Below are 25,720 nucleotides of genomic sequence, written 5' to 3' on the forward strand. Positions count from 1 at the left end.
AAAAGAATCGTCTCCAGTTCCATCCAGGTTGTTGCAAAATTACTGGATCAAATGGTAGGTCTGCTTCTCTCTGCATCCATGCCAGCATCTGTTGTTTTGTTATTCTCACTGTAGTTAGGTGATATCTCATTGTGGTTTTGATTTGCATTTCCCTGATGATTGGAGACATTGAGCATTTTTTTATATGCTTATTGGCCATTAGTCTATCTTCTTTTGAAAAGCTTCTGTTCATGTCTTCTGTCCACTTTTTAATTGGGTTGTTTGATGTTTTCTTGCTGATTTGCTTGAGTTCTTTGTAGATTCTGGTTATTAGCCCTTTATCAGATGTATAGCATGCAAATATTTTATCCCATTCTGTAGGTTGTCTGTTTGCTCTATTGATTGTTTCCTTGGTTGTGGAGAAACTTTTTAATTTAATCAGGTCCCATTTATTTATTTTTGTTGTTGCTGTCATTGCCTTTAGGGTCTTCTTCATAAATTCTTTGCCTAGGCTGATCTCTATAAGAGTTTTTCCAACCTCTTCTTCTAGAGTCCTTATAGTTTCCTGCCTTAGGTTTAAGTCTGTTATCCATCGTGAATTAATTCTTATGAGTGGTGAGAGGTGTGGATCCTGTTTTCAGTCTTCTGCATGTGGCTATCCAATTTTCCCAGCACCATTTATTGAATAAGGATTCTTTTCCCCAGTGGTTTTTTTTTTTTTTTTTTTTTTTGTCTGCTTTGTCAAAGATCAGACGGCAATATGATGATGGTTGTATATCTGGATTCTCGATAACAGCATAAGTTAAAATTAGGGGCTTGGAAATTAAGGAACAAAGTGGGACATAAAGAAACCAGGAATAGTACTAAAAATGCCTGGCAATAAAGACCTACTGTGGGTTTTCATGATGGGGTCGTTGGCCTTTTGGGACACTGAGCCTTGAACATTGACCTTGTTAATACTGTGTTCTGGGATCTGATATATTCAGATACATTCCAAGTAGAAAGAGTAAGATACACACACGTGCATGTACCTGTGCTTGCCCTTTTCTTAATTTGACAGACTATTAAAATTTTCTCTTTTATTTTTATGTGCATGTAGAGATGCATTTAAAATGTAGTTTACATTAAACAATACAGTATATGTATTTATTTTAGAGATGGTCTCCTTCTGTCACCCAGGCTGGAGTGCAGTGGCACAATCATAGCTCACTGCAGCCTTGAACTCCTGGGCTCAAACCATCTGCCTACTTCAGCCTCCTGAGTAGCTGGGACTTCAGGCACGTACGACCACGTCCAGCTAATTAAAAAAAATTTTTTTTTTTGTAGAGACAGAGTCGCACCGTGTTGCCCAGGCTGATCTCAAACTCCTAGGCTCAAGTGATCTTCCTGCCTTGGCCTACCAAAGTGCTGGGAATATATAGTATCTTTAAAATGACATTTAAAAATTGATGTTATGGAAAGATTTTCTTATCAGTCTGCTCATAATATCTTTTCTTAAAGCAGTGTGTTTCACCAGAGTATAGTGAACTGAAAATAATTACCACTGGCAGTATCTACCCTAAGCAATAGGTATAGATAAGTACACTTTTCTTAATTGAAGTTTAATTAAGAAACACTTAGTGTGTTAATTTACTATTAAAAGTACTCTCTAGAGCTTTTCTTCTCAAAACAGTAAACACCTTTAATATGAATATTGGTATGTAATAAGGACATTCAGAGCTTTTCAGGATTGATGGGGTGGTAGGGCCCAGATCATCTAAAAATAGTTATATAGGCTTTATTTTATAGATATTTCCTTGATCTTATCCATATATTCATAAGTAATCTGATTTTGATTTGGTTTTACATGTGGGTTCCCCTATTACAATGAAGTGTTTCTCGAAAATTGTATAAACTTAAAATCTAGTTTCTAGACCTAGAGTGGAAATACCAAAATCTGTTATAGAGAAGAGGTAGCAGCAGTTGTGCGATCCTTCGCATTCAGCAGTGTTTTGGAAAACATTTTAATTAGTGGGAAAATAGCAGACATAGTGGGAGGGTTACTGCAACAAAATTTTTCATATTAATAGTAATTGGGCAGACCCCACTGGAAAAGCCACAGTGCCTTATTTCTGCAGACCAAAGCATGGGAGGAGACAGATGATGCTACTGTCTACCTCACAGGACTGAGAGCAGATCAAATGAAATGAATGATTCCTGTGGAAGTTCTTTGGGAATGCTGAAGATGTATGTGGGTCTAAGGGGGTATTAATTGTTTTGGCATAGGAAAAGAGTCAATCAGAATATTTGAAGATCACCCAAGAAAAAGAACAGCAAGAATCTTTGGCCCTGGAAGAGTTAGAGTTGCAGAAAAAAGCAATCCTTACAGAGAGTGAAAATAAATTTCAGGACCTTCAGCAAGAAGCGGAGACTTACAGAACTGTAAGTTTAAATAATATTCAGGTTCTGGAACTGTGAAATTATTTGCATATGAAAACTATTGTTATCCCTCTAGTCAATAAAGTTTCAAAGAAACTTTTGTTTTACTGGGTTAGAGTTAGGTATACATGTGTTTCATTTTTAGATAGTGAGAGGTATTCATGGGAGTGGATTTGGCTTTGGGCTCTGTGTTTGGTACATGGTACTCCTGCTTCTGTCTTTCGCTGGCTGTATTTCTGTCAGCCACTCACTCTGCTTCTTTTTACTCAGGCTCTGCAGCATCTCCACCCCACTGCCTACTCACCCTTGATCTCTAGGAAGTGGCTTCACTTTGTAGGCAGCACTTGCCCTGACACCTTCCTGTTTGTCCAGCTTTATCTTATGCCATGTACTGAACATAATCCATTCTCTGCTTATATGACAGTTAAGTTACATCAGTGCCCTTTTGCGTTTTTTCCTGAATTTTTCCTTATTAAACATAGTCCTGTAATGAACATATTTGTATATATGTCTAAGTGTGTACATCTTTAAGGCTCTCTGGTCCGTCCCTTAGCAGTATTTGAAATGTGTGACCTGGTTTGAAAACCAACTGATGTTATTTAGACTTTTTTAGCCTTTTTGTTCTGATTTAGACAGTGAAACAGTCATACTTCTTACCCACAGTTCTAAACTGTGCTTTATTTTTTCATTACTTACACTTATAAAAGGTAATGACATGGTGGAGTGAAATGGGCACCTAGAGACCTAGGTCTTCTACTTGTTAGCTTTGTAAATTATTTATTTATTTTTGAGACAGAGTCTCACTCTGTTGCCTGGGCTAGAGTGCTGTGACGTCAGCCTAGCTCACAGCAACCTCAAACTCCTGGGCTCAAGCAATCCTACAGCCTCAGCCTCCCGAGTAGCCGGGACTACAGGCATGTCCCCCCATGCCCAGCTAATTTTTTCTCTATATATTTTTAGTTGTCCAGCTAATTTTTTTCTTTCTTCTTCTTCTTCTTCTTCTTTTTTTTTTTTAGTAGAGACGGGGTCTTACTCATACTCAGGCTGGTCTTGATCTCCTGAGCTCAATGATCTGCCCGCCTCGGCCTCCCAGAGTGCTAGGACTACAGGCGTGAGCCACCACACACCTGGCCAGCTTTGTAAATTAGTTGTACCTTAATTTTCTCACTTGTCACATGAAGAGATTGGATCTAGTAATTCCTTAAGACCTTTCCAGCTCTGGCATTCTATGGCTCTGCTTTTCTTAACTTTTTCCTTCAGAGTCAAGATTATATTTTCATGAGATAATAATTGTCTTTGGTAAAATTTGTATAGATTCCTTCTTTTTGAAAAAAAATCCTCTAAATAATTTAGGGGTGGAAAAATCAGACACATTCTTTTTCTTTCTTAAGTAATAAAATACTATTGTAGTCCTTAAATAAAAACAGGGAGAAAAAAATCCATCTTCTTACCAAAGTTACTGTCTATGTTACAATTTAATTTTTTTTGACTCTCCAGTTACAATATTGTTGAAAATATAGGTAGTTGAAAAGGTTACACAAATAAGTAAAAAGAACCTGGAATTATGAGTTGTATTAAAAATATAATCTTTTCTTTGTTATATGATTCCTTTAGTAATGAACACAAATTCTTTGTCCTTTCTAGTGTTTGGTATGATATGTAAAGCTATTTATCTAAATTTTAATCTGTAGGTAAGTGGTAGACATCATGTCTGTATATCACTGCTAATAAATAAGTATGTACTTTAATAAAAATACATCCATTTTCATTAACAGAGAATTCTTGAATTGGAAAGTTCTTTGGAAAAAAGCTTAGAAGAAAGCAAAAATCAATCAAAAGATCTAGCTGTTCATTTGGAAGCTGAAAAAAATAAGCACAATGAAGAAATTACAATCATGGTCGAAAAACACAAGACAGAATTGGAAAGCCTGCAGCATCAGCAGGATAACCTTTGGACTGAAAAACTCCAAGTCTTAAAGCAACAGCATCAGACTGAAATGGAAAAACTTAGAGAAAAGTGTGAGCAAGAAAAAGAAACGTTGTTGAAAGACAAAGAAATTCTCTTCCAGGCCCACATAGAAGAGATGAATGAAAAGACTTTAGAAAAGCTTGATGTGAAGCAAACAGAACTAGAATCATTATCTTCTGAACTGTCAGAGATATTAAAGGCCCGTCAAAAGCTAGAAGAGGAACTTTCTGTTCTAAAGGATCAAGCAGGTAAAATGAAACAGGAATTAGAGGCCAAGCTAGATGAACAGAAAAATCATCACCAGCAAGAAGTTGACAGTATCATTAAAGAACATGAGGTATCTATCCAGAGAACTGAGAAGGCATTAAAAGATCAAATTAATCAACTTGAGCTTCTCTTGAAGGAAAAGGACAAGCATTTGGAACAGCGTCAGGCTCATGTAGAAAATTTGGAGGCAGATATTAAAAGGTCTGAAGGGGAACTCCAGAAGGCATCTGCTAAGCTAGATCTGTTTGAGTCATACCAGAGTACCGCAGATGAGCAAACCAAAGCATATGAGAAACAGTTGGCCCAATTACAGCAGAAATTGTTGGATTTGGAAACAGAAAGAATTCTTCTTACCAAGCAGGTAGCTGAAGTTGAAACACAAAAGAAAGATATTTATATTGAGTTAGATACTCACAAAATCCAGGTGCAGGACTTAATGCAGCAACTTGAAAACCAGAATAGTGAAATGGAGCAAAAAATAAAATCTTTAACCCAACTGTATGAGTCCCAACTTAAAGATAATAACAAAGAGCAGGAACAGATAAAGCAAATCTTGATGGAAAAGGAAAATATAATTGTACAAATGAGAGAAGGACAGAGCAAAGAAATTGAGATAATGACACAGAAATTGTCAGCCAAGGAGGACAGTATTCGTATTTTGCATGAGGAATATGAAAGCAAATTTAAAAATCAAGAAAAAAAGATGGAAAAAATTAAGCAGAAATCAAAGGAGATGCAAGAAACGTTAAAGAAGAAATTGTTGGATCAGGAAGCCAAACTTAAAAAAGAGCTTGAAAATAGTGTTCTAGAGCTTAGTCAGAAAGAAAAACAGTTCAGTGCCAAAATGTTGGAAATGGCACAGGCTAACTCAGCTGGAATTAATGATGCAGTGTCAAGACTGGAAACAAACCAAAAGGAGCAAATAGAAAGTCTTACTGAGGTTCATCAGCGAGAACTCAATGATGTCATATCAATTTGGGAAAAGAAACTTAATCAGCAAACTGAAGAACTTCAGGAAAAACATGAAATGCAATTACAGGAGAAAGAACAAGAAGTAGCAGAATTGAAGCAAAAGATCCTCATATTTGGGCGTGAAAAAGAAGTGATGAACAAGGAAATAATGTGGCTGAAGGAAGAGGGTGTTAAGCAGGATACAACATTAAATGAATTACAGGAACAATTAAAGCAGAAGTCTGTTCATATCGATGCTCTCTCACAAAATGAAACTAAACTGAAAGCACAACTTGAAAAGCTGGAGGTTGACTTGAATCATTCTCTGAAGGAAAACACTTTTCTTCAAGAGCAGTTAGTTGAGCTGAAGATGCTGGCAGAAAAAGATAAGCTTAAGATTTCTGAGTTGACTGATAAGTTGAAAATCACAGATGAAGAACTCCAGAGGTTGAAATCTTCACTTGAAAGAAGGAACAAAAGCCTAGAGGACAAAAGCTTGGAATTCAAAAAACTGTCCGAGGAACTAGCAATTCAGCTAGATATTTGCTGTAAGAAAACTGAAGCCTTATTGGAAGCTAAAACAAATGAGCTAATCAACATTAGTAGCAGTAAAACAAATGCCATTCTCTCTAGGATTTCCCACTGTCAACACCACACAAGTAAAGTTAAAGAGGCACTATTAATGAAAACTCACAAAGTTTCTGAATTAGAAGCACAACTTAGACAATTAACAGAGGAGCAAAATATGCTAAATACTTCTTTTCAGCAGGCCACCCATCAGTTGGAAGAAAAAGAAAATCAAATTAAGAGCATGAAGGCTGATATTGATGGTCTTGTAACAGAAAAAGAAGCCTTACAGAAGGAAGGAGGCAATCAGCAACAGGCTGCTTCTGAAAAGGAGTCTTGTATCACACAGTTGAAGAAAGAGTTATCTGAAAACATCAATGCTGTCACATTGATGAAAGAAGAGCTTAAAGAAAAAAAATCTGAGATTAGCAATCTTAATAAACAACTAACTGATTTGAACATTCAACTTCAAAATAGTATCAGCCTAACTGAAAAAGAAGCAGCCATTTCATCACTAAGTAAGCAATATGATGAAGAAAAACGTGAATTGCTAGATCAGGTGCAGGATTTATCTTTGAAAGTTGATACTCTGTGTAAAGAGAAAATTTCTGCTCTTGAACAGGTAGATCACTTGTCCAGCAAATTCTCAGAATGGAAGAAGAAAGCGCAGTCAAAATTTACACAATATCAAAACACTATTAAAGAATTACAGATGCTACTTGAGTTAAAAACAAAGGAAGCACCTGAAAAGGATGAGCAGATAAATTCACTGAAGGAAGAGCTTGATCAGCAAAATAAAAGATTTGAATGTTTAAAGGGTGAAATGGAAGATAAGAAAAGCAAGATGGAGAAAAAGGAGTGTAATTTGGAGACTGAGTTAAAGACTCAAACAGCAAGAATTGTGGAATTAGAGGACCATGTTACCCAGAAAACAAACGAAATTGAGTCCTTAAATGAAGTCCTTAAAAATTACAATCAACAAAAGGATATTGAGCGGAAAGAATTGCTTCAGAAACTTCAGCATTTTCAAGAGTTAGGAGAAGAAAAGGATAACAAAGTTAGAGAAGCTGAGGAAAAAGTTTTAAGACTTGAAAAACAAGTGTCTTCCATGAAAGCTGAGCTTGAAAGTAAGAAGAAAGAATTGGAACATGTGAATTCAAGTGTGAAAAGCAAAGACGAGGAGTTACAGGCACTGGAAAATAGACTTGAGTTAGAGAGTGCAGCAAAATTAGCAGAACTGAAGAAAAAAGCTGAACAAAAAATTGCTGCCATTAAGAAGCAGTTGTTATCTCAAATGGAAGAGAAAGAACAGCAATATAAAAAAGGTACAGAAAGCCATTTGAATGAGCTAAATATAAAATTGAAGGAAAGAGAGAGGGAAGTTCACATCTTGGAAGAAAAACTTAAATCGGTGGAAAGTTCACCACAATCAGAAGCACCAGTTGTACCCAGATCAGCAAAAAATGTGGAAGCATGTACGGAGCAAGAAGAAGCAGATTCCCAAGGCTGTGTACAGAAGGCATATGAAGAAAAAATCAGTGTTTTACAAAGAAATTTAACTGAAAAAGAAGAGCTGTTGCAGAGGCTAGAGCAGGAAAAAGAAGAGACAGTTTCTTCTCATTCTGAAATGCAATGCAAATACCAGGAGCTCTTAATAAAGTTGGAACATGCTGAAGCAAAGCAACATGAGGATCAAGTTGTGATAGATCATCTTCAAGAAGAACTTCAGGAAAAAACCAAGAAATATTCCTTGATGGTATCCCAGCATGTAGAAGAAGAGGGAGGTAAAAATAACATAGGGGCAAAGCAAAATTTGGAAAATGTTGTCCAGAAAACCCTCCAGGAGAAGGAACTAACCTGTCAGATCTTGGAGCAAAAGATAAAAGAACTGGATGCCTGCTTAGTAAGAGAGAAGGAAGTACATAGAGTTGAAATGGAGGAGTTGACCTCAAAATATGAAAAATTACAGGCTTTACAACAACAGATGGATGGAAAAAATGATCCCACCGAAGTTTTGGAAGAAAGTACTGAAGAAAAGTCCAAATCACATGTGGTCCAACCCAAATTGCTTAGTAACACAGAAGCCCAGCACAATGACGTGGAGTTTAAATTAGCAGATGCAGAGCGGGAGAAACAGAAACTGAGCAAGGAGATTGTGAGATTGCAGAAAGATCTCCGAATGTTAAGAAAGGAGCATCAGCAAGAACTGGATATACTAAAGAAAGAATGTGAACAAGAAATGGAAGAGAAAATCAAGTAAGTTTTATTTCAGCATGAATATTTTTAAAGCAGTCCTCCTTAATTAAGCCTCCTTTTTAGTGCCTAATATAGTTATTTTAAACATTTGGATAAGTTTCACCTACTCAAAGTATTAAACATAAATCTGATAAACTAAATATAATGAGAAATAAAAACAGTCTGGGCAAGAGGCATTGTTATTCCATGTCCATTTAGGGAGGAAAAACCTTTTCTTGTATGTAGGATTGTGATTATTAAGGTATATATCCAAGTAATTATTTTCTTTTTGTTTTACTATTTTAATATTAGCATTATTATTATTATATAACATAGATGTGTATGGTGAAAATTTAAAGTGAAAAGTAAAAATTATCCAGTCCCCAGGACAGCTCCCTAGAGGTAATCATAGATTACATATTCCTGCAGAAGTTTTCTGTCCTGGAATGCACAAGTGTGCATGCATGTGCTCTCTCTTTCTCTGTCTCTTAAAAATGTTTTTATACCTGTGAGAGCATGCTGTATGTACTGTTTTGAAGATCAGGGAACTCTGCAACTTGTTCTTTGTGTGGCAGCAGTTAACTCTACATTTTTGTTACTCAGACAGGAGCAGGAAGATCTTGAATTGAAGCACAATTCCACATTAAAACAGCTGATGAGAGAGTTTAATACACAGCTGGCACAAAAGGAACAGGAGCTGGAAATGACCATAAAAGAAACTATCAGTAAGTAAAACTTTAAATTCAGTAAGGAATGAATCAGCAGAGAGTATAATTTAAGCCCATTCTTTTTGCACTTGCTGTAAGTGCTTTAAGTTATTAAACTGGAGAATAAATGATCCTTGCCCAAGAATGTTCTCTAATGGGAACTTTTGCTCAGGAAGAGGGTACATTTGATCGCTGGTGGGCTGGATGTCTCATTAAGCATCTTGAAATGCTTATATAAAATTGTATTTTATCAAAATTATTTTGGAGTGAGTGTTCTTACTGAAATTGGACTATAAATGTTAACACTTGACTAATGTGTGTTCTTGTGTGTATGTGTTCATTTTTATTTATTAGATAAGGCCCAGGAGGTGGAGGCTGAACTTTTGGAAACCCATCAACAAGAGACAAATCAGTTACATAAAAAAATTGCAGAGAAAGATGATGATCTAAAAAGAACAGCCAGAAGATATGAAGAAATCCTTGATGTACCTTATTTTCTCTCTCTCTTTCACTTTTGAAATTTAGCTGTAATAGATTTTATGATAGTGCTGAAGATTTCCTATTTTTCTAATATAAAGGGTTTTCTGGGGGCTCAACATTATATGATAATATATTAGTACTTTTATAGTATATGCAGATTTATAAAGTCTGATTGATTTCTGCCAGGATTGTAGTTTCCTGATCAGATTCTGCTAACCAGGCACTACAGTCCATTTGCTGGTATTAAAGCAACAGTGAGTTACTAAGGGGAAGAATAGATTCTCTTTCCCGCCTTCCTCATAGATTCATACTGAACTGTGAGAGAACCAGACTAAGAATTGAGAGCTTGTGCTTGTGTGAAGTCTAGGTAATAGGATAGTTAGTGTGTGTCTGAGTGTGGCTGCTTAACTTAGCTGGTATTTTTCTGGTTGGGCCAGTTAACTTTACTCCATCCCTACCGAATTTGTTGGGCAAAGTACTTATTCTACTAATGCCACGTTGTCCTTAGTATGATATGCCACCACCACATTGCCATTAGTAGAGTAGGATAAGCTATAAAGATATGCTGTGAAGATAAATGATGAATGCTAGTGAGTACTTTGGATTCTAAGAACATTTTCAAAAGTAAAACTATGTAAATTATTCTTGGTTGGGTTACAGATTCTTTAGTTACTCCAAGCCTTATTTCACTGTATGCCAAAAAACATTTGACGATTAAGAATGCATGAATCAGAGAATCATGCCTCAGCTGACTGACTATGTGAGCAGTAGAAGTCTGAGCCAGGAACAGAGTCTAATAAAAATTATTTTAAATGTAATTGAAATGGCTAAAAATTCCAGGATATGACACATACCTATAAATACTACCTTTTGTAATTTTTGAGCTTTAAATCTCATTATGAAAAGATTTCAATAATTTTGCATTTTCTTATACTTCCACAGAGTATACATGTGCTAAGTTTTAAAAATGAATGTTACTTCTTGAATGCCTAGAGAATGTTGGAATTGACAGATACACGAAAGTCAGTTTAGTTCTATCTTCTGGTTTTTTGTTTTTTGTTTTTTGACAGAATGAAAAGCAAGTTCAGCATAGTGAAGTGATGTCTCTAAAACTATATAGTGAGTGGTAGAGCAGTGATTCTTCATTATCTTCATATACTTTATTTAAAAAAAGACTTCTCCCTAAGAAAGGAACTTGGAGAAGGCAAGTTATTTATCATGGATAATCAAGTCAGGGAGTTTCATTTTCAGGGCTGTGCCAGAGCTCTAGAGTTCTTTTTGGTAACCTACTTCTCTGTCTCTGGATGTGTAGGGCAGCAGCTAGTAGACTTTTCAAGGGTCATGACAAACTTCTGTAGGTGGAGGGGTGAGGGAAAAGGGAGACAGGTAACTGTAGGCCCTCTGGCATGGTTCCTCCTTCATAATCTACTGTGTATTAGGGAAACTGAGGATATTGTCCACCAAGCTTCAGGCCTGGAGCAGTAGGGGAAGTGGGGGGTAGGCAAGGGAATGGCGTGGACTCTTCGCCAAGCCCCTTCTTGTACCTTGGACCAGCACTGTCTGTTAGAAATATTTTTTTTTTCTTTTTGTTTATTTTACTTACCGGTTCATGGCCTGTTATGTCTGTTAGAAGTATAATGCAAGCCACAAATGTGAGCCACATTGTAATTTAAAGTTTTCTAGTAGCCCCATTGAAAATAAAAAGAAACAAGTGAACTTTATTAGTAATAGATGTTAACTAACCCAATAAAACCAAGAGTATCATTTCAACATGTAGTCAATATAAAAATTTATATATGTATATTCTTTGAAATTCACTGTTTTTTTTAAATATTTCATCTCAATTTGGACTAGCCACATTTCAAGTGCTCACTAGCCACAGTTTTATGGTGGCTAGTGGCTACTGTATTGGATAGTGTAGCCTTAGACTTTTAACTGCCAGGACTAGGGCTGAATTTGTAATTAAACAGGCAGTCCCCCTCTAAACACTCCAAATACATACTCTATCTTGAAAAACATTTTTTGAAAATACAAATACTACTAAAAAGGGTTATTAGCAATTCTTAGCAAATACCATATTGCTTTGATTCTGAGACTTATTTTCTACCATTCTTCCATTTAAAAATTTCTGGAATTAGTCTTATATGGGATTTGTATGTATTATGTAGTGGTGTTTTTTCCCCCTTCTGAAAAGCTCTTATCAAGTTGATGATCTGTCTCAATGATCACATTGTAGAATGCTGTATGTTTGTCATCTATTAAGATAACTCTGTGATTCGTTAGTAGCAAATTTGAGCACAGAGACATTTCATTTTCCTGCATTTCCTATCTTAGATAATATTCTTACCATTCCTCTATTTGAAGAAGCTATAAACTATTGTCATCCTTGATTTTCATCTCCTATTTCCCCAAGCATCTCACACATATGTATCCACCTTCCTATTGAGACATGAAAGCTGCTTATATACTCAGCACAATATCCAAGATATAGTGGGCTCTTACTGTGTGGTTTTTCATTTAATGCTATTGCCTATTCCTCTCCTTGCAACTCCACTGCTACTGCCACAGTCTGGCCTGCCATCTGTCATCTTTCACCTGGTTGTATTAATGTCTCACCTGGTCCCTTTGCTGCAGTCTTTTCTGTAATGTATTCGTCTGTCAGAGTTATTTTCTTTCTTGAAAAAAAGTGTGATATTTTACTTCTACTCTTAACTATGTGCAACGGCGTCCCGGTGTCCCAGTGATGCCTCCTCCGGTTCAGTCTATGTTCCAGCCAAACTCAGCCCTAGCTTGTTCTTCACCATATTTTACCTTTGCTCATGCTTCTCTGTGTGCCTAAAATCACTTTCCCAAGCTTCATGAATTAAGGTAGGCATGATTATCTCTCTTTTGGCTTTTTTTTTTTTTTTTTTTTTTTGTGAGACAGAGTCTCACTCTGTTGCCCGGGCTAGAGTGAGTGCCGTGGCGTCAGTCTAGCTCACAGCAACCTCAAACTCCTGAGCTCAAGCGATCCTCCTGTCTCAGCCTCCCGAGTAGCTGGGACTACAGGCATGCGCCACCATGCCCGGCTAATTTTTTCTATATATATTTTTAGCTGTCCATATAATTTCTTTCTATTTTTAGTAGAGGTGGGGTCTCGCTCTTGCTCAGGCTGGTCTCGAACTCCTGAGCTCAAACGATCCGCCCACCTCGGCCTCCCAGAGTGCTAGGATTACAGGCGTGAGCCACCGCGCCCGGCCTCTTTTGGCTTTTTTTAAAAAAAAAGTTTTATATTCAGAAAAAAAATTATTTATGAATACTTAGTGTCTTGCTCTGTTGCCTGGGCTAGAGTGCAGTGGCATCATAATAGCTCACTATGGGCTCAAGCAATCCTCCTGCTTTAGCCTCCCAAGTAGCTAGGACTAAGGTACATGCCACCATGCCCAGCTAATTTTTAAAATTTTATAGAGACAGAGTCTTGTTATGTTGCTCAGGCTGGTCTTGAACTCCTGGGCTCAAGCAATCTTCCTGCTTCGGTCTCCCAAAGTGCTGGGATTACAGGCATGAGCCACCACGCCTGGTCTATATTCAGAGAAAAATTTTGAACCAAATGTATTCACATGGCTTAAAGATCAAAATAATATTAAAAAGTATACTTTGAGAATGATATGCATGTATAATGAAAGTTATACCTATTCTGTGTTCTGCCTCCTCTCCGCCTGGTCCCTCCACAGGAAACCATTAGTTTCTTGTGTAATATTCCAGTGTTTCCTTATGCAAGCAGAATCAAAAATGAAATATATTCTTATTTTTTCCCTTTCCTACTGAAAGGTAGCTTTTTGGATATACTTTTCTACATCATAGATTTTTCACCTATTTTTTTTGAAACCGCTTAAATATAATTAATTACATCTATGTTCCTCATTTATGTTCCTTACTCATCTATATTTATTACTTGTAATATGTAATTTTTGTCATACAAACATAAGTGTGTAGGCATGTATTAATGAATCTGTAACCATTTTGTGGGCAGAGATTTTGTTGTTCATCTCTAGTCTTGAGAACCTAGCCCCAATACCTGGCACATACTAGACATTTGGTAAATTTGAAGATGACACATGGTAGCCAGGGAAGAATTCATTTGGGAAGAGAGCATGGTGACATCTCAAAAGAGGAGTTGGGCACTCATAAGGGAGCTTACCTAATAGCCTGGTGCCAACCTCAGAGTAGTCTCATTGGGAGAGTAGCTCCTAAACTACATTAGATACAAAACTGGTTTATTTTTAATATTGACTATATTTTAGTGATTTGGCTTTGGCATGATAATTGTCTTTAAAACATAATCTTCATGTGTGTGCATAAAGATTCAATTTAACTGGTTTTTCTTACTGTTTTTACTTCAAAGCAGCAATACTTTTTTAAAAAGAAGATTAGAAAGCTTTTACAAAGGATATTCTAGAACTATTTCTTAAATTAGAAATAACACATCAGGGATTTTCTGATTCTTAGAGGACTTGCTTTAGATTGTTATATCCCATTGCTGTTAAAGGAAATGTCAGACATAGCTAATTGTCATATTAAAATCTGGGCCTAACTAAATAAGTGGCCACAGAGGTGATCCCTTCGAACAAGGCTAACCCACATTGACACAGACAGCTGCACAAGCAGTGCCATGATAGAATAAAAACAGACTGAGGGAGGGGATGTTTTTACAACAATTTCTGGTTGATGGTGTTTTAGGGGTAGAGGTCAGGTTAGTGTATTCCTCAGTGGAGAGACATCTAAGGAGGCTAGGTACTGAGATCTCTGCTTATGTTGAGAGAAGGGGTTTGGTTTTTTTTTTTTTTTCAATTAGTCTTAAGAAAGTTTCATAACAAGTAGTATTTAAAATTAAATTTTCCAAGTGTCCTCTGGTTCATTGCTTAATTTTGTGCTATGGGGCTTAATAGTCTTGTTTTATTTGTTTTTGAGAATGATGTTTCTTGTTTTTGGCAACTCAGTATCTGTTAAAATCAGATAGCTGTTTATGATTGTTTTTCCTGTTAAGTATCTTACTCAGCAAACACTTGTCCTCATTACTCAAATCAGATCAATATTCCAAATGTTCTTTTAGCACAGAGGTTATTGCAAGATTTATAAGAGTGAAGAGACGTCTGGATTGCTCTGTGCAATAAATTGTAGTAATTACCAAGAGAAATGAAGGGATGTAAGAATGGACAACAGCCTTTTCCCAGAGTGATCAAAACAGAAGAGAGGACAAAGTAGCATTATTGAACCAATAAGTTACAATTGCTTTTTCTAGTTCAGCCTTGTCTATTTTTTGCAAAGTTTGGGGCAAAGGGAGATTACATTGGTTACCAACACATTGGGCAGTAACTATTTTTTTCCAAAGTAGATTTTAGTTGAACATTTTACCCCAAAGAACTGCTGATGTGGTTTGGGAGCAGATATATAGATGTACAGGTTTGCAGAACTAGGACAAGAGACCATCAGTTTATTTATGCAACCTATCCAAAGGGGTCAAAAAACCAAACTCCACAACATCTTGTGAACAGTATGTTGCCAGAAAATATTAATGAATATTTTCTAGAAATCAAATTCCAATATAGAAAAGGCTGAAGTCTTAAAACACAGGATTTGTATTGTAGTTTTGTTGCAGTTCTCATATACACCTAATTGTTGTTTAAAGCTGGAAACCCTAGTTTAAGGGGAAAGAAACAGCTTGATGAGCTTTTTGGGGTGAGGACAAAGGGAGTGAGGGTGGAAAAGAGGATTTCCTAGGAATAATGCGCAGCATTGAAAAGGGCTTGGAGTTAAAAGTGGGGCATGAAGGAAAGTGTTTTGAGCTGAGTAATGAATTAAAATAAAAACAATAGGGTGTGTCTCAAAAACTTAGTGTTCGTTTCTCCTGGAGAGCTCGGTGGTTTTCTCTGTGCCATGTTGCGTCTCTACAATGTTCTTTTGATATGTTTATTAACGTGTTATTATTTTATTCCAAAGGCTCGTGAAGAGGAAATGACTGCAAAAGTAATGGATCTGCAGACTGAACTTGAGGAACTGCAGAAGAAATATCAGCAAAAGCTACAGCAGGAGGAGAATCCTGGCAATGATCATGTGAGAGGAATTTCAGTTTGCTACACTTCTTGAAAACATCGTCAATTCCATGATTTGACATGTTTGCTAACACACATATGTATTTATCTCATTTAATCCTAGCAAAAACCTTTTGAGAGAGATTCTTGCCTCCATTTTTTAGACAGTGAAACTAAGGTTCAAAGAGGTTAAATAAAATGTTTAAGCTGACAGAATACATGTTGTATTGGGAATATAAACCCAATCTACCAGACTTCAAAGCCTAGCGCCTCTTGGTCTTTTCCATGGAAAGAAAAACAGAGAAAAGTGAAAAATACAGACCTGGGGCATAGCAGAAATGGTACATAGCAAGTATGATATTTTTAGGTATAAAAAATTTTGTGCTAAAAAGTCATATAAATGTTATATTTTAGTCTGTAATGTATCCTTAATTGTAGTCACGTAAAAATATTTTTAGTTACATACTTTTAAGAAAAACAATTCCTATCTTTCTCCTTGGTTAGTGGATCAGATGCAAATACAATGGGATGATTTTGGAAAATTGGACTGAATTCAAACAGAACTGGCCCTGCATATCTTAGGCATTTAAAAAAATAATTTCAATCTTTAAATAAATTAACACTATGAAAGATAGATCATGTTTACCCTGTGGCTTCTTGTCCCACTGTGCACCCTAACAAGTGCACACCCACAGGACATATGGGCCCCAGTTTGAGTTCTACTTCCTAAAACGTTCTCACCCATCCAGAATGGTCTTTTCATAGCACAGTCATGAGGTAATGGGAAAGTGAATAGACATTGTTCATGACCTTATCCTTGAGAGGCTTCATTACAGAATGTCAGTTACCAGATAACAATTTTTTAGACAACCAATTACATGGATCACCTTGCCAAAGTGCAGAGAAGGGGCCTTTATAAAGAGGTTTGCTACGCTGTGCCACGTGGTAGGTATATCTCAGTTATAAACACTGAGCAAGCTTAGCAGACCGTTTCTCTGTTTCTTTAATAGCTCTTCTTTTCTTTTCTTTTCTTTTTTTTTTTAAGAGACAGGGTCTCACTCTGTTGCCCAGGCTGGAATACAATGGGGTGTTAATAGCTCACTGTAACCTCGAACTCCTGGGCTCAAGCCATCCTCCCACCTCAGCTTTCCAAAGTGTTGGGGTTACAGGCATGAGCCACCATGCTCAGCCTTTAATAGCTATTAAGTTAGTTCTGTATGTAGGTATGTGTTTATTTATTTACGCTGTTTGGTCATGACTTGAATATATTAGGTGCTATTAAATACTACTTCCTATGAGAAAATATACATATTTCACTAACATGAACTTTTCCTTAGTATCAAAGTAAGTATTAATGTTGCATATAGTGGCATTTTGAACAGTGTTGGGATGACATAGAGTACTGATAATGTTGTGAAATTAATATTCATAAGGACTTCTGAGCCCTTTCCCTTGTGTCATAAGAAAGAGAAAATATCCTTAATTACTTCTACTCTGAAAAATATTTTTCCATTGTATTTTTCATGAGTTTTTATCCTTTTCCTCTTGAGCATCTTTTGGTGCTTCTATTTATCTTAATTTGCTTACCAGTGTGACTTTCATGAAAAATAATTTGTAATTACAGCTCAGAGTGGATTCCCAGAAATAGTGCTTTAGAAATTTCCCTAAAGGGTTTATGTGCTTTAAATAGATGTTAATCTTTAATTATTTAAAATTATACAAATAATAGAACATATTCTTGTTGTAAAAGAGGTAATATAGAAGTATACAGAATAAAACCCTCCTTGGTGGGCACCTCCCTTCCCAAGTGGTAATAACCACTGTTAGTTGTTTAGTGAGTGACCTTCAGTTTTTTTTTTCCTCTGTGTTTACCTATGTTTGTGTGTATTTGTGCTATAATATTTTGTATAACAAAATAGATCATTTGTTTAAAAGCAAATATTTAAAGTTGCCTTATCTCAAATCTGACCACTCCCTTAAGACTGTAACACTAACTTCTTATTTTCTTGTATTTTTATATTACTCTATTTTATTGTTTTTTTACATGTAGATTTTATTGTATATACTCATTTTTTTTTCTTTTCCAATTTCAGGTAACAATTATGGAGCTCCAGGTAAGACTAATTCTTCTTTGAATTTCACTGAATGTTGTGCATTTTAGGAGCATTCTGTTTTGTTTTGTTTTTTTATTTAATTTCAATGTATTATGGAGATACAAAAGTTTAAGTTACGTATATTGCCCTTGCCACCCCCCTGCCCCCGAGGCAGAGCTTCAAGCGTGGCCATCCCCCAGACGGTGCACATTGCACTCATTAAGGAACATTCTGTTTTATAAGTTAAAACATAAAAGAGGCTGTTTTAACAAGGAAAAATTTCCAAGCAGTACAGAAATGTGTCCATGCAATAATGAAACCCATATACACTTCAGATCTGACTTTTTGTTTTTTCAGACACAATTAGCACAGAAGACGACTCTAATCAGTGATTCAAAATTGAAAGAGCAAGAGTTCAGAGAACAGGTACAGCCTAATTGGTGCCTTTTATTTTGAACTAAATTTATGTTAGTATGTACTTGGATATTCTTGTGTCTTACATGAGAAATTTTATTTCCAAATCCAAAGGTGCTAGAGCCTATCTCCATAAATTCATGATCACATATATTTAAACAAGAATATTTTCATCACTTTATTTCCAATGTTTAACATTTTGGATAACAATTTGTGTTTGTATAATTTGTAATAATTTAAATTTCAAAAAGAAGTTATTTTTATGAGAGAAAAAATACATTGATATCAATCTTTGGTAAGATTTTTCCAAGTGGTTAAATTGTCCTAATTTAATATGATTTGTCCATATGTTGTCTGTGGACAGTATATGTCCACAATTTAAATGGGACCATGTATGTACTTCTTCAAGGATGCACAAGTATGCACACACCAGTATATGTGGTACATGATCTTTAGTAATGTCTTTTTCTAAACTCTGAAGACATAATGGCTCAAGTCAGCAGGCTAAGTTTGAAGGCTTCATCTCCAGGGATTTTCCAGTTCTTTTAAAATTCATACAGACAAAAATCTTGATATTGTTGAAACTGGGTGATAGGTGGGTATATAGGCATTAATGGTACTATACTTTCTTTGAATATGTTTGAAAATTTTCATAATATTTTAAAAAATTTCATAAAAACAGGTACTAAGTCCCAATTTAACTTTTATCCTGTTTCCCCAGTGGTTCAGCTTTTGAATCTATTCTCAAGATTACTGCTTTAAAATTCTTCTTTTAACATCCTCAAATCTTAAAAACTATCTTAGTGTAACAATTTTTGTATTAGTTATTTTTATTGTGGAGAAATACACATAAAAGTTACCACTTTAATCATTTTAAAGTACACAGTTCATTGACATTTAGTTCATTCACAATGTTGTGAAACCATTATCTAGTTCCAGAATGTTTCATCACCCCAAAAGGAAGCCCACATACAGTGAGCAGTCACTTCCCACTACCTCTTCCCTTGAACCCCTGGCAACCACTAATTTGCTTTCTGTCTCTGTGGATTTGCCTGTTCTGGGTATTTCATATAAATGGAATCATACAACATATGAACATTTTATGTCTGGCTTTTTTCACTTAATGTTTTCAAGATTCATTCATATTGTAGCATTTAATAATATTGACTTTATTGCTTTTTATGACTGAATAAGATCTCATTTTATGGATATGCTACATTTTGTCCATTCATCAATTAATGGACATTTGGGTTGTTTCCACCTTTTAACTATAACAAACAGCGCTGCTAGGAACATTTGTTTACAAGTTTTTGTTTGAACACCTGTTTCCAATAATTTTGGGTGTATACCCAGGAGTGAATTTGCTGGATCATATGGTAATTCTTTCTATGTTTAGCCTTTTGAAGAACTGCCAAACTGTTTTCCATAGTGGCTGTACCATTTTACATTACCATCAACAAAGTGTAAGGACCCCAATGTCTCCCCATCCTCACCAACAAGTTTTTTGATTATTGCCATCCTAGTCAATATGTAGTGTCTCATTGTGGTTTTAATTTGGAATTCTCTAACGACCAATGATGTTGAGCATCTTTTATCTGCTTGTTGGCTCTTTGGAACAATGTAGTATCTCATTGTGGTTTTAATTTGCAATTGTCTAACGACCAATGATGTTGAACATCTTTTATCTGCTTGTTGGCTGTTTGGAACAATGTCTGTTCAAGTCCTCTGCCCATTTTTTAGTTGAGTTGTCTTTTTGTTGCTGAGATGTAAGTGCTGTTTATATATTCTAGATACAAATCCTTTATCGATATATGATTGGCAAATATTTTCTCCCATTCTGTAGGTTGTCTTCACTTTCTTGATAGTGTCCTTTGATGCACAAAGGTTTCTAATTTTAGTAAATATAGTTTATGTATTTTTCTTTTTGTGCTTTTGGTGTTAAGTTGTTTTAATTTTATTTGCCTATATTCTATCTTTATTTAATTTTTTATATATATACACACACACACACACACACACACACACATATTTTTTAGGCTAATCAAGTGTGAAGCAGTGAGAGTGGAGAAGGAACAAAGGAATCCGTAACTGGTTGTGATCAATTAGTTGTATATATTCTATCTTAACCATCAAAAAATCTAGTGGCTACAGCAATCCTGTTTTCTTACATATGGTTTCCATATGAATCTTATGGTTTGAATATTTGGTATTTTTAGATTCACAATTTAGAAGACCGTTTGAAGAAATACGAAAAGAATGTATATGCGACAACTGTGGGGACACCTTACAAAGGTAAGAATAATTTTTCATATCTTGTCATCTGTGGTTGTCTTTTATTGGTGGATTTATGGATGATTTTTATTTTTGTCTTTGCTAATCTATATTTTTTCTCATGTTTAAATTAATTTATTTTTCTTAATAGGCAAATGTATATATTTATTGTATACATCATGTTTTAAAATATATATATTTGGAATGGCTAAATTGAGCTAATAGTACATTACCTTAGATACTTAATTAGATACTTAACATTTTTTGTGGTGAGAACAATTAAAATCAACTCTCTTAGCAATTTTCAAGAATACAATACTGTGTTATTAACTATAGTCACCATATTGTATTAATACAATAGATCTCTTCGACATATTCCTGGTTTTTACTATAATAATTCTGTAATTACTAATTTTAAACCAGGATTTAAGGAGAAAATAATTTCATTAAAATTCTTATATTCAAGGTAGGGAAGGACGATTTTTCTCTTGATTTAAATAGAATATTTCTTTTACAAAGGGTTTTTTTTTTCCAAATTTAAAATCAATTTCAATTTTTTTTCCTATTTGACACACTGACCACATTTCAAATTACAACGGGTTTTCAGATGAGCTTGAGTCTTTACGTAATGGTTCTCTTGAGATAATCATGATCTTTAAGTGATCTTATAACAATTATCCATTCTCTAAAGTTCACTTTCACTGCTTTACTGTATTAAGAATAGTTTTATTTTGCTACATGTTTTGTAAACCTTTCTGTTTGCTCATGGGAATCACAAGGGTATCAATCAAAGCCATTTAGCAATCTTTTGTGTTTTTGAAAGCTCTTACTCATTGCTATGAAATAACATAAGATACTATATAATTTTTAACTAAATTCAAGGGCTTGCTTTGGATTCTTTCCAAACTGGTGCTCCTCCAAGAGAAGTAAAAACCAAACTGGAAGTTTCGTACACTTACTACTGAGGAAATTCTTCCTGCAAAGATTATTCACCGCAGCTAAGTCACTGTATGTGATTCTCAGCATAGAACTATATGCTGGATCAGTGCTCAGCAGTGCTTAGAGAATTGTATTGATTCTTTGTGTTAATTTCAACTTAATTTCATACATAATTTTCTTTTTTTCTCAATTTTATGAATACACATATGAACAGTTTAATATCTAATACATATGTAATACTAAGTGCTAGGCATAGGCATTATTATAAACAAATTTTGTGTATCAATTCATTTAAACTCAAGCAGTCTGGTGGAATATGCATGTTAATCTCTTTACCATGCTGCCTTTTTAAAAAGTAAGAATAGAATGAGCACCTACTGTGCAGGAAGAAATAAAAGATTAACCTTTTTTAGCAGCCCCTGTGTATGCCTCTATAATAATATCTTTATCCCTCTTGTCATTCTAACTTATTTTCTCTGACTTTATGTTAATTATTCTCGTTTTCTCTATTGTTTACCACCATGTATATATTTTTGAGCAATATTTTGTTAAGATTTTGCTTGTTTTGCAACTTGATGTAGTGCAACACACTGGAAGCATTTTTGTATGACCTATTTAGTTTTACTGCCTTCTTTTTTTTTTTTTTTTTTTTGAGACAGAGTCTCACTTTGTTGCCCAGGCTAGAGTGAGTGCTGTGGCGTCAGCCTAGCTCACAGCAACCTCAAACTCCTGGGCTTAAGCGATCCTACTGCCTCAGCCTCCCAAGTAGCTGGGACTACAGGCATGTGCCACCATGCCCAGCTCATTTTTTCTATATATATATTTTAGTTGGCCAGTTAATTTCTTGCTATTTTTTGTAGAGACGGGGTCTTGCTCTTGCTCAGGCTGGTCTCGAACTCCTGACCTCGAGCGATCCACCCCCCTCGGCCTCCCAGAGTGCTAGGATTACAAGCGTGAGCCACCTCGCCTGGCCTAGTTTTATTGCTTAATATAAGGTTTGAGAGTCATCTGTTTTGTGTGTAGCCGTGGTTCACTCATTTCCATTATATTAATTTTGTACATTCTTGTTCATGTTTCCTAGTACACATATGAAAGATTTTTTTATAGAATATACAACTAGGAGTAGAATTGCTGGGTCATAAGATATGATCATTTTTGTGCATATACTGTACTAGGTTAAGCCAAACTGTTTTCTTTAATTTTTTTATACTAATCTCCACTTCCGTCAGTAAGGGGTGAGATATCTGTCTTACCACTCCACCTCCTCATCAGTGCTGGATATATTAAGGCTCTTTAATGTTTTGCTGATCTAAATTCGGTATAATGATATCTCATGATTTTCATTGCATTCCTCTTATTAGTAATAGATTCAGGATCTTATTTGTTTAGTCATTTGTTCATTCATTCATTTTAGAGATATGTATTTCTTCTTTTATGAAGTGCCTATCCATATCTACCATGTCTTAAAATTAGGTTATCTGTTATTTTTTAATTGATTTATCAGTTATATGTGTTGCCAAGGTCTTGTACTGGCTGGTATCTTCTTTCTCTGTTAATGTTGCTCTTTTAGATTGTTTATTACAGAATTTTTTAGACATATTGCAAGTAGTGAGTATAATATATAATGAACATTCATGTACACTTCACCCAACTTCAACAATTATCAAGACATAGCCAATCTTGTTTCATTTGTACTATAAACTTTCCTATCCTTGGTCCATTGGATTATTTTAAAGGAAGTCCTAGATATCATAGCTTATCATTTTATATGTAAATATTTCAGTATGTATCTCTACAGAGGATTCTTTAAAAATAAACACAATTCCATTATTGAACCTTCATTCCTTAATATTATCAAATAACCAGTCAGTATTCAAACTTACCTGTAGTCTCATGTCTCTTTTTTTTTTTTTTGAGACAAAGTCTTGCTCTGTCACTTGTGCTAGAATGCCACGGGCAGTCAGCAACCTCAAACTCCTGGGCTCAAGTGATCCTTCTGCCTCAGCCTCCTGAGTAGCTGGTACTATAGGCACGCACCACCATGCCCCGCTCATTTTTCTGTTTTTAGTAGAGACGGGTATTGCTCTTGTTCAGGCTAGTCTGTAACTCCTGAGTTCAAGCAATCCTCCTGGCTCGGCCTCTCAGAATGCTAAGATTACAGGTTTGAGCCACCACGGCCAGACAATGTTTCCTTGTTTTGGTAATGAACAGCTGGTTTATTTGAATCAGGAGCCAAACAATGACCATACATTGTATTTGATTGATAAATCACGTATATCTATTTTAAACTCTATATCCCCTATTTCTTTGCTTTTATCATTTATTTGTTGAGAAAACTAATTTACTTGTCCTATAATTGACCACATTCTGAATTTTCTGAATTTCATCTCCATGATGTCTTTTAACTTAGTCTTCTGTCCCCTGGTAGTTTGAACTAGGGGCTTGATCAGATTTAGTTTTGTGTTATTGGCAGTAGTACTTCATAAAGGGACTTATGTAGTTCATGTTGCTTCACATCAAAAGATATATGATATCTTTGTGATTTTAAGATCTATTACACAGTACTAGGTATTGTCAGTCTGATCTCTTACTTTTTACCTTAGATTTGGCATCCATTGGTGACTGCCTAGATCTATTATTTCAGTAGTGGTTGCATAATGATGTTATTCAAATTCTACCATTTCTTATGCATGTATTAACTCAAATTCTTCTTTAAATAGAAACTTTCTCATGTTATCTCAGTGGTTACCTTGAGGTACAATTCATGTAGGAAAAGCAGGATAAATTCTATTTACCAGTTTCAGTTAGTCTGTATTTTCTAAGGTCTCTTTCTGTCACCTGTGGTCTCTGTTTCTTTATGTATGTAGTCATTATACATGAAATGTTCAGTTTTGAGTCTAAAAAGTGTAGTTTATTATATTTCAAACAAGAAGCAGTACAGTTAATCAAAGTATGTGCCTGAACTATCCACACAGTTTTGCCATCTTAATGGTAGCTTGTTTATGCCAGTAGTGAAGAAGCCTGGAGAGCAAATGGTGATGAAATCGCCAAAGGTGTTTTCCACAGCTTGTTAAGAATTGAATATTTTTCCTTGCAAGAAAAGTGGTCCAAAGCTTGGAAGGAAGTGGTAGTCAATTGGTGCAAGGTCTGGTGAATACAGTGAGTGACAAGAGTTTCCAAGTCCAGCTTCTGTAGTTTAGTAGCGTTGTTTGTGCGACTTATGGTCAAGCATTGTCTTGCAAGAAGATTGGCTTGTCTCTGTTGACCAATCCAGCTGCTTAATCACAAGCGTCTTCATCATTCTGTGCAGTTGGTGGTAGTAGACATCCACTGTAATCGACTGGCCAGTTTTCATGAAGCTATAGTGGATAATACCAGCGGACTACCAAACAGACACCAGTAGCTTTTTTTGATAAATATTCAGTTTTGGACTGTGTTTCAGCATTTCGTCTTTATCTAGCCATTGTGCCAAACACTTGTGATGAAGAATCACATGTAACAGTGTGTAACAGTACAGTATAAAAATGGTTTGTCTTCATGTCATGACAGCAAAGAAAGATGATTTCTCTCCTGGCGCTCATTTAATTCATGTGAAACCCATCTATCCAGGTTCTTTACCTTGCCCATTTGCTTCAAATGATCCAATATTGCTGGAATAATAATGTCAAACCTTGTTGTCAATTCATGCGTGGGTGGAGATAGATTCGCTTCCATTACAGCTTTTAGCTCATCATTGTCCACCTTGGTCTCAGGTTGCTCACATGACTCATTTTCAAGATTAAAATCACCAGAACAGAACTTCTCAAACCATCGATGTACTGTGCATTCATTAGCCACATCCTTCCCAAACACTTCATTGATATTTCAAGCTGTCTGAGCTGCATCAGTTTCACGATGGAACTCATATTTGAAAGTAACATGAATTTTTGACTTATTTATGGTTTTACAAAAATTGCTCTAAAAAAATTTGAAAGATAAATCACAAGCCAAAACTTGTGTTTGAAAGACTGAATGTACCTTCACAATAAAAATAAAAGAAGTGTCAAAGTGAAATGTCAGAGATATCAACTGTCAAAGTAAGTACTGAAGGAAATCAGACATTTCATGCTTAATAACCATATACATACACACGCATATACATATATATGATTTTATATATATATATATATGTATCTATAATTTTTTTTAAGAGACAGGGTCTTGCTTTGTTGCCCAGGCTAGGGTACAGTGGTGCAATCATAGCTCACTGTAACCTCATACTCCGGGACGCAAGTGATCCTCCTGCCTCAGCCTCCTGAATAGCTGGGATTATAGGCACAAACCACTGCACCTGGCTCTAGTCTGTTTCATTGATTGATG

At 35.5% G+C, this 25,720-nt stretch overlaps 1 protein-coding gene across 12 annotated transcripts in view; it reads left to right on the forward strand.

Moving 5' to 3' along the window:
* Nucleotides 1–25,720, forward strand: part of GOLGA4 (golgin A4) — a 120,056-nt gene that overhangs the window by 71,640 nt on the left and 22,696 nt on the right. For 11 of the 12 annotated variants that reach the window (XM_069475528.1, XM_069475522.1, XM_069475523.1 and 8 more), the window contains 8 exons: nt 2,245–2,400; nt 4,173–8,407; nt 8,990–9,111; nt 9,448–9,578; nt 15,553–15,666; nt 17,738–17,758; nt 18,095–18,163; nt 20,368–20,443. In XM_069475528.1, coding sequence (XP_069331629.1) covers nt 2,245–2,400; nt 4,173–8,407; nt 8,990–9,111; nt 9,448–9,578; nt 15,553–15,666; nt 17,738–17,758; nt 18,095–18,163; nt 20,368–20,443 — 4,924 coding nt within the window. The remainder of the gene's footprint in view (nt 1–2,244; nt 2,401–4,172; nt 8,408–8,989; nt 9,112–9,447; nt 9,579–15,552; nt 15,667–17,737; nt 17,759–18,094; nt 18,164–20,367; nt 20,444–25,720) is intronic. The other variant, XM_069475525.1, reaches the window with a different exon arrangement.

The sequence above is a fragment of the Eulemur rufifrons genome, chromosome 7 (genome assembly GCF_041146395.1).
Source record: "Eulemur rufifrons isolate Redbay chromosome 7, OSU_ERuf_1, whole genome shotgun sequence".
Classification (NCBI taxonomy): domain Eukaryota; kingdom Metazoa; phylum Chordata; class Mammalia; order Primates; family Lemuridae; genus Eulemur; species Eulemur rufifrons.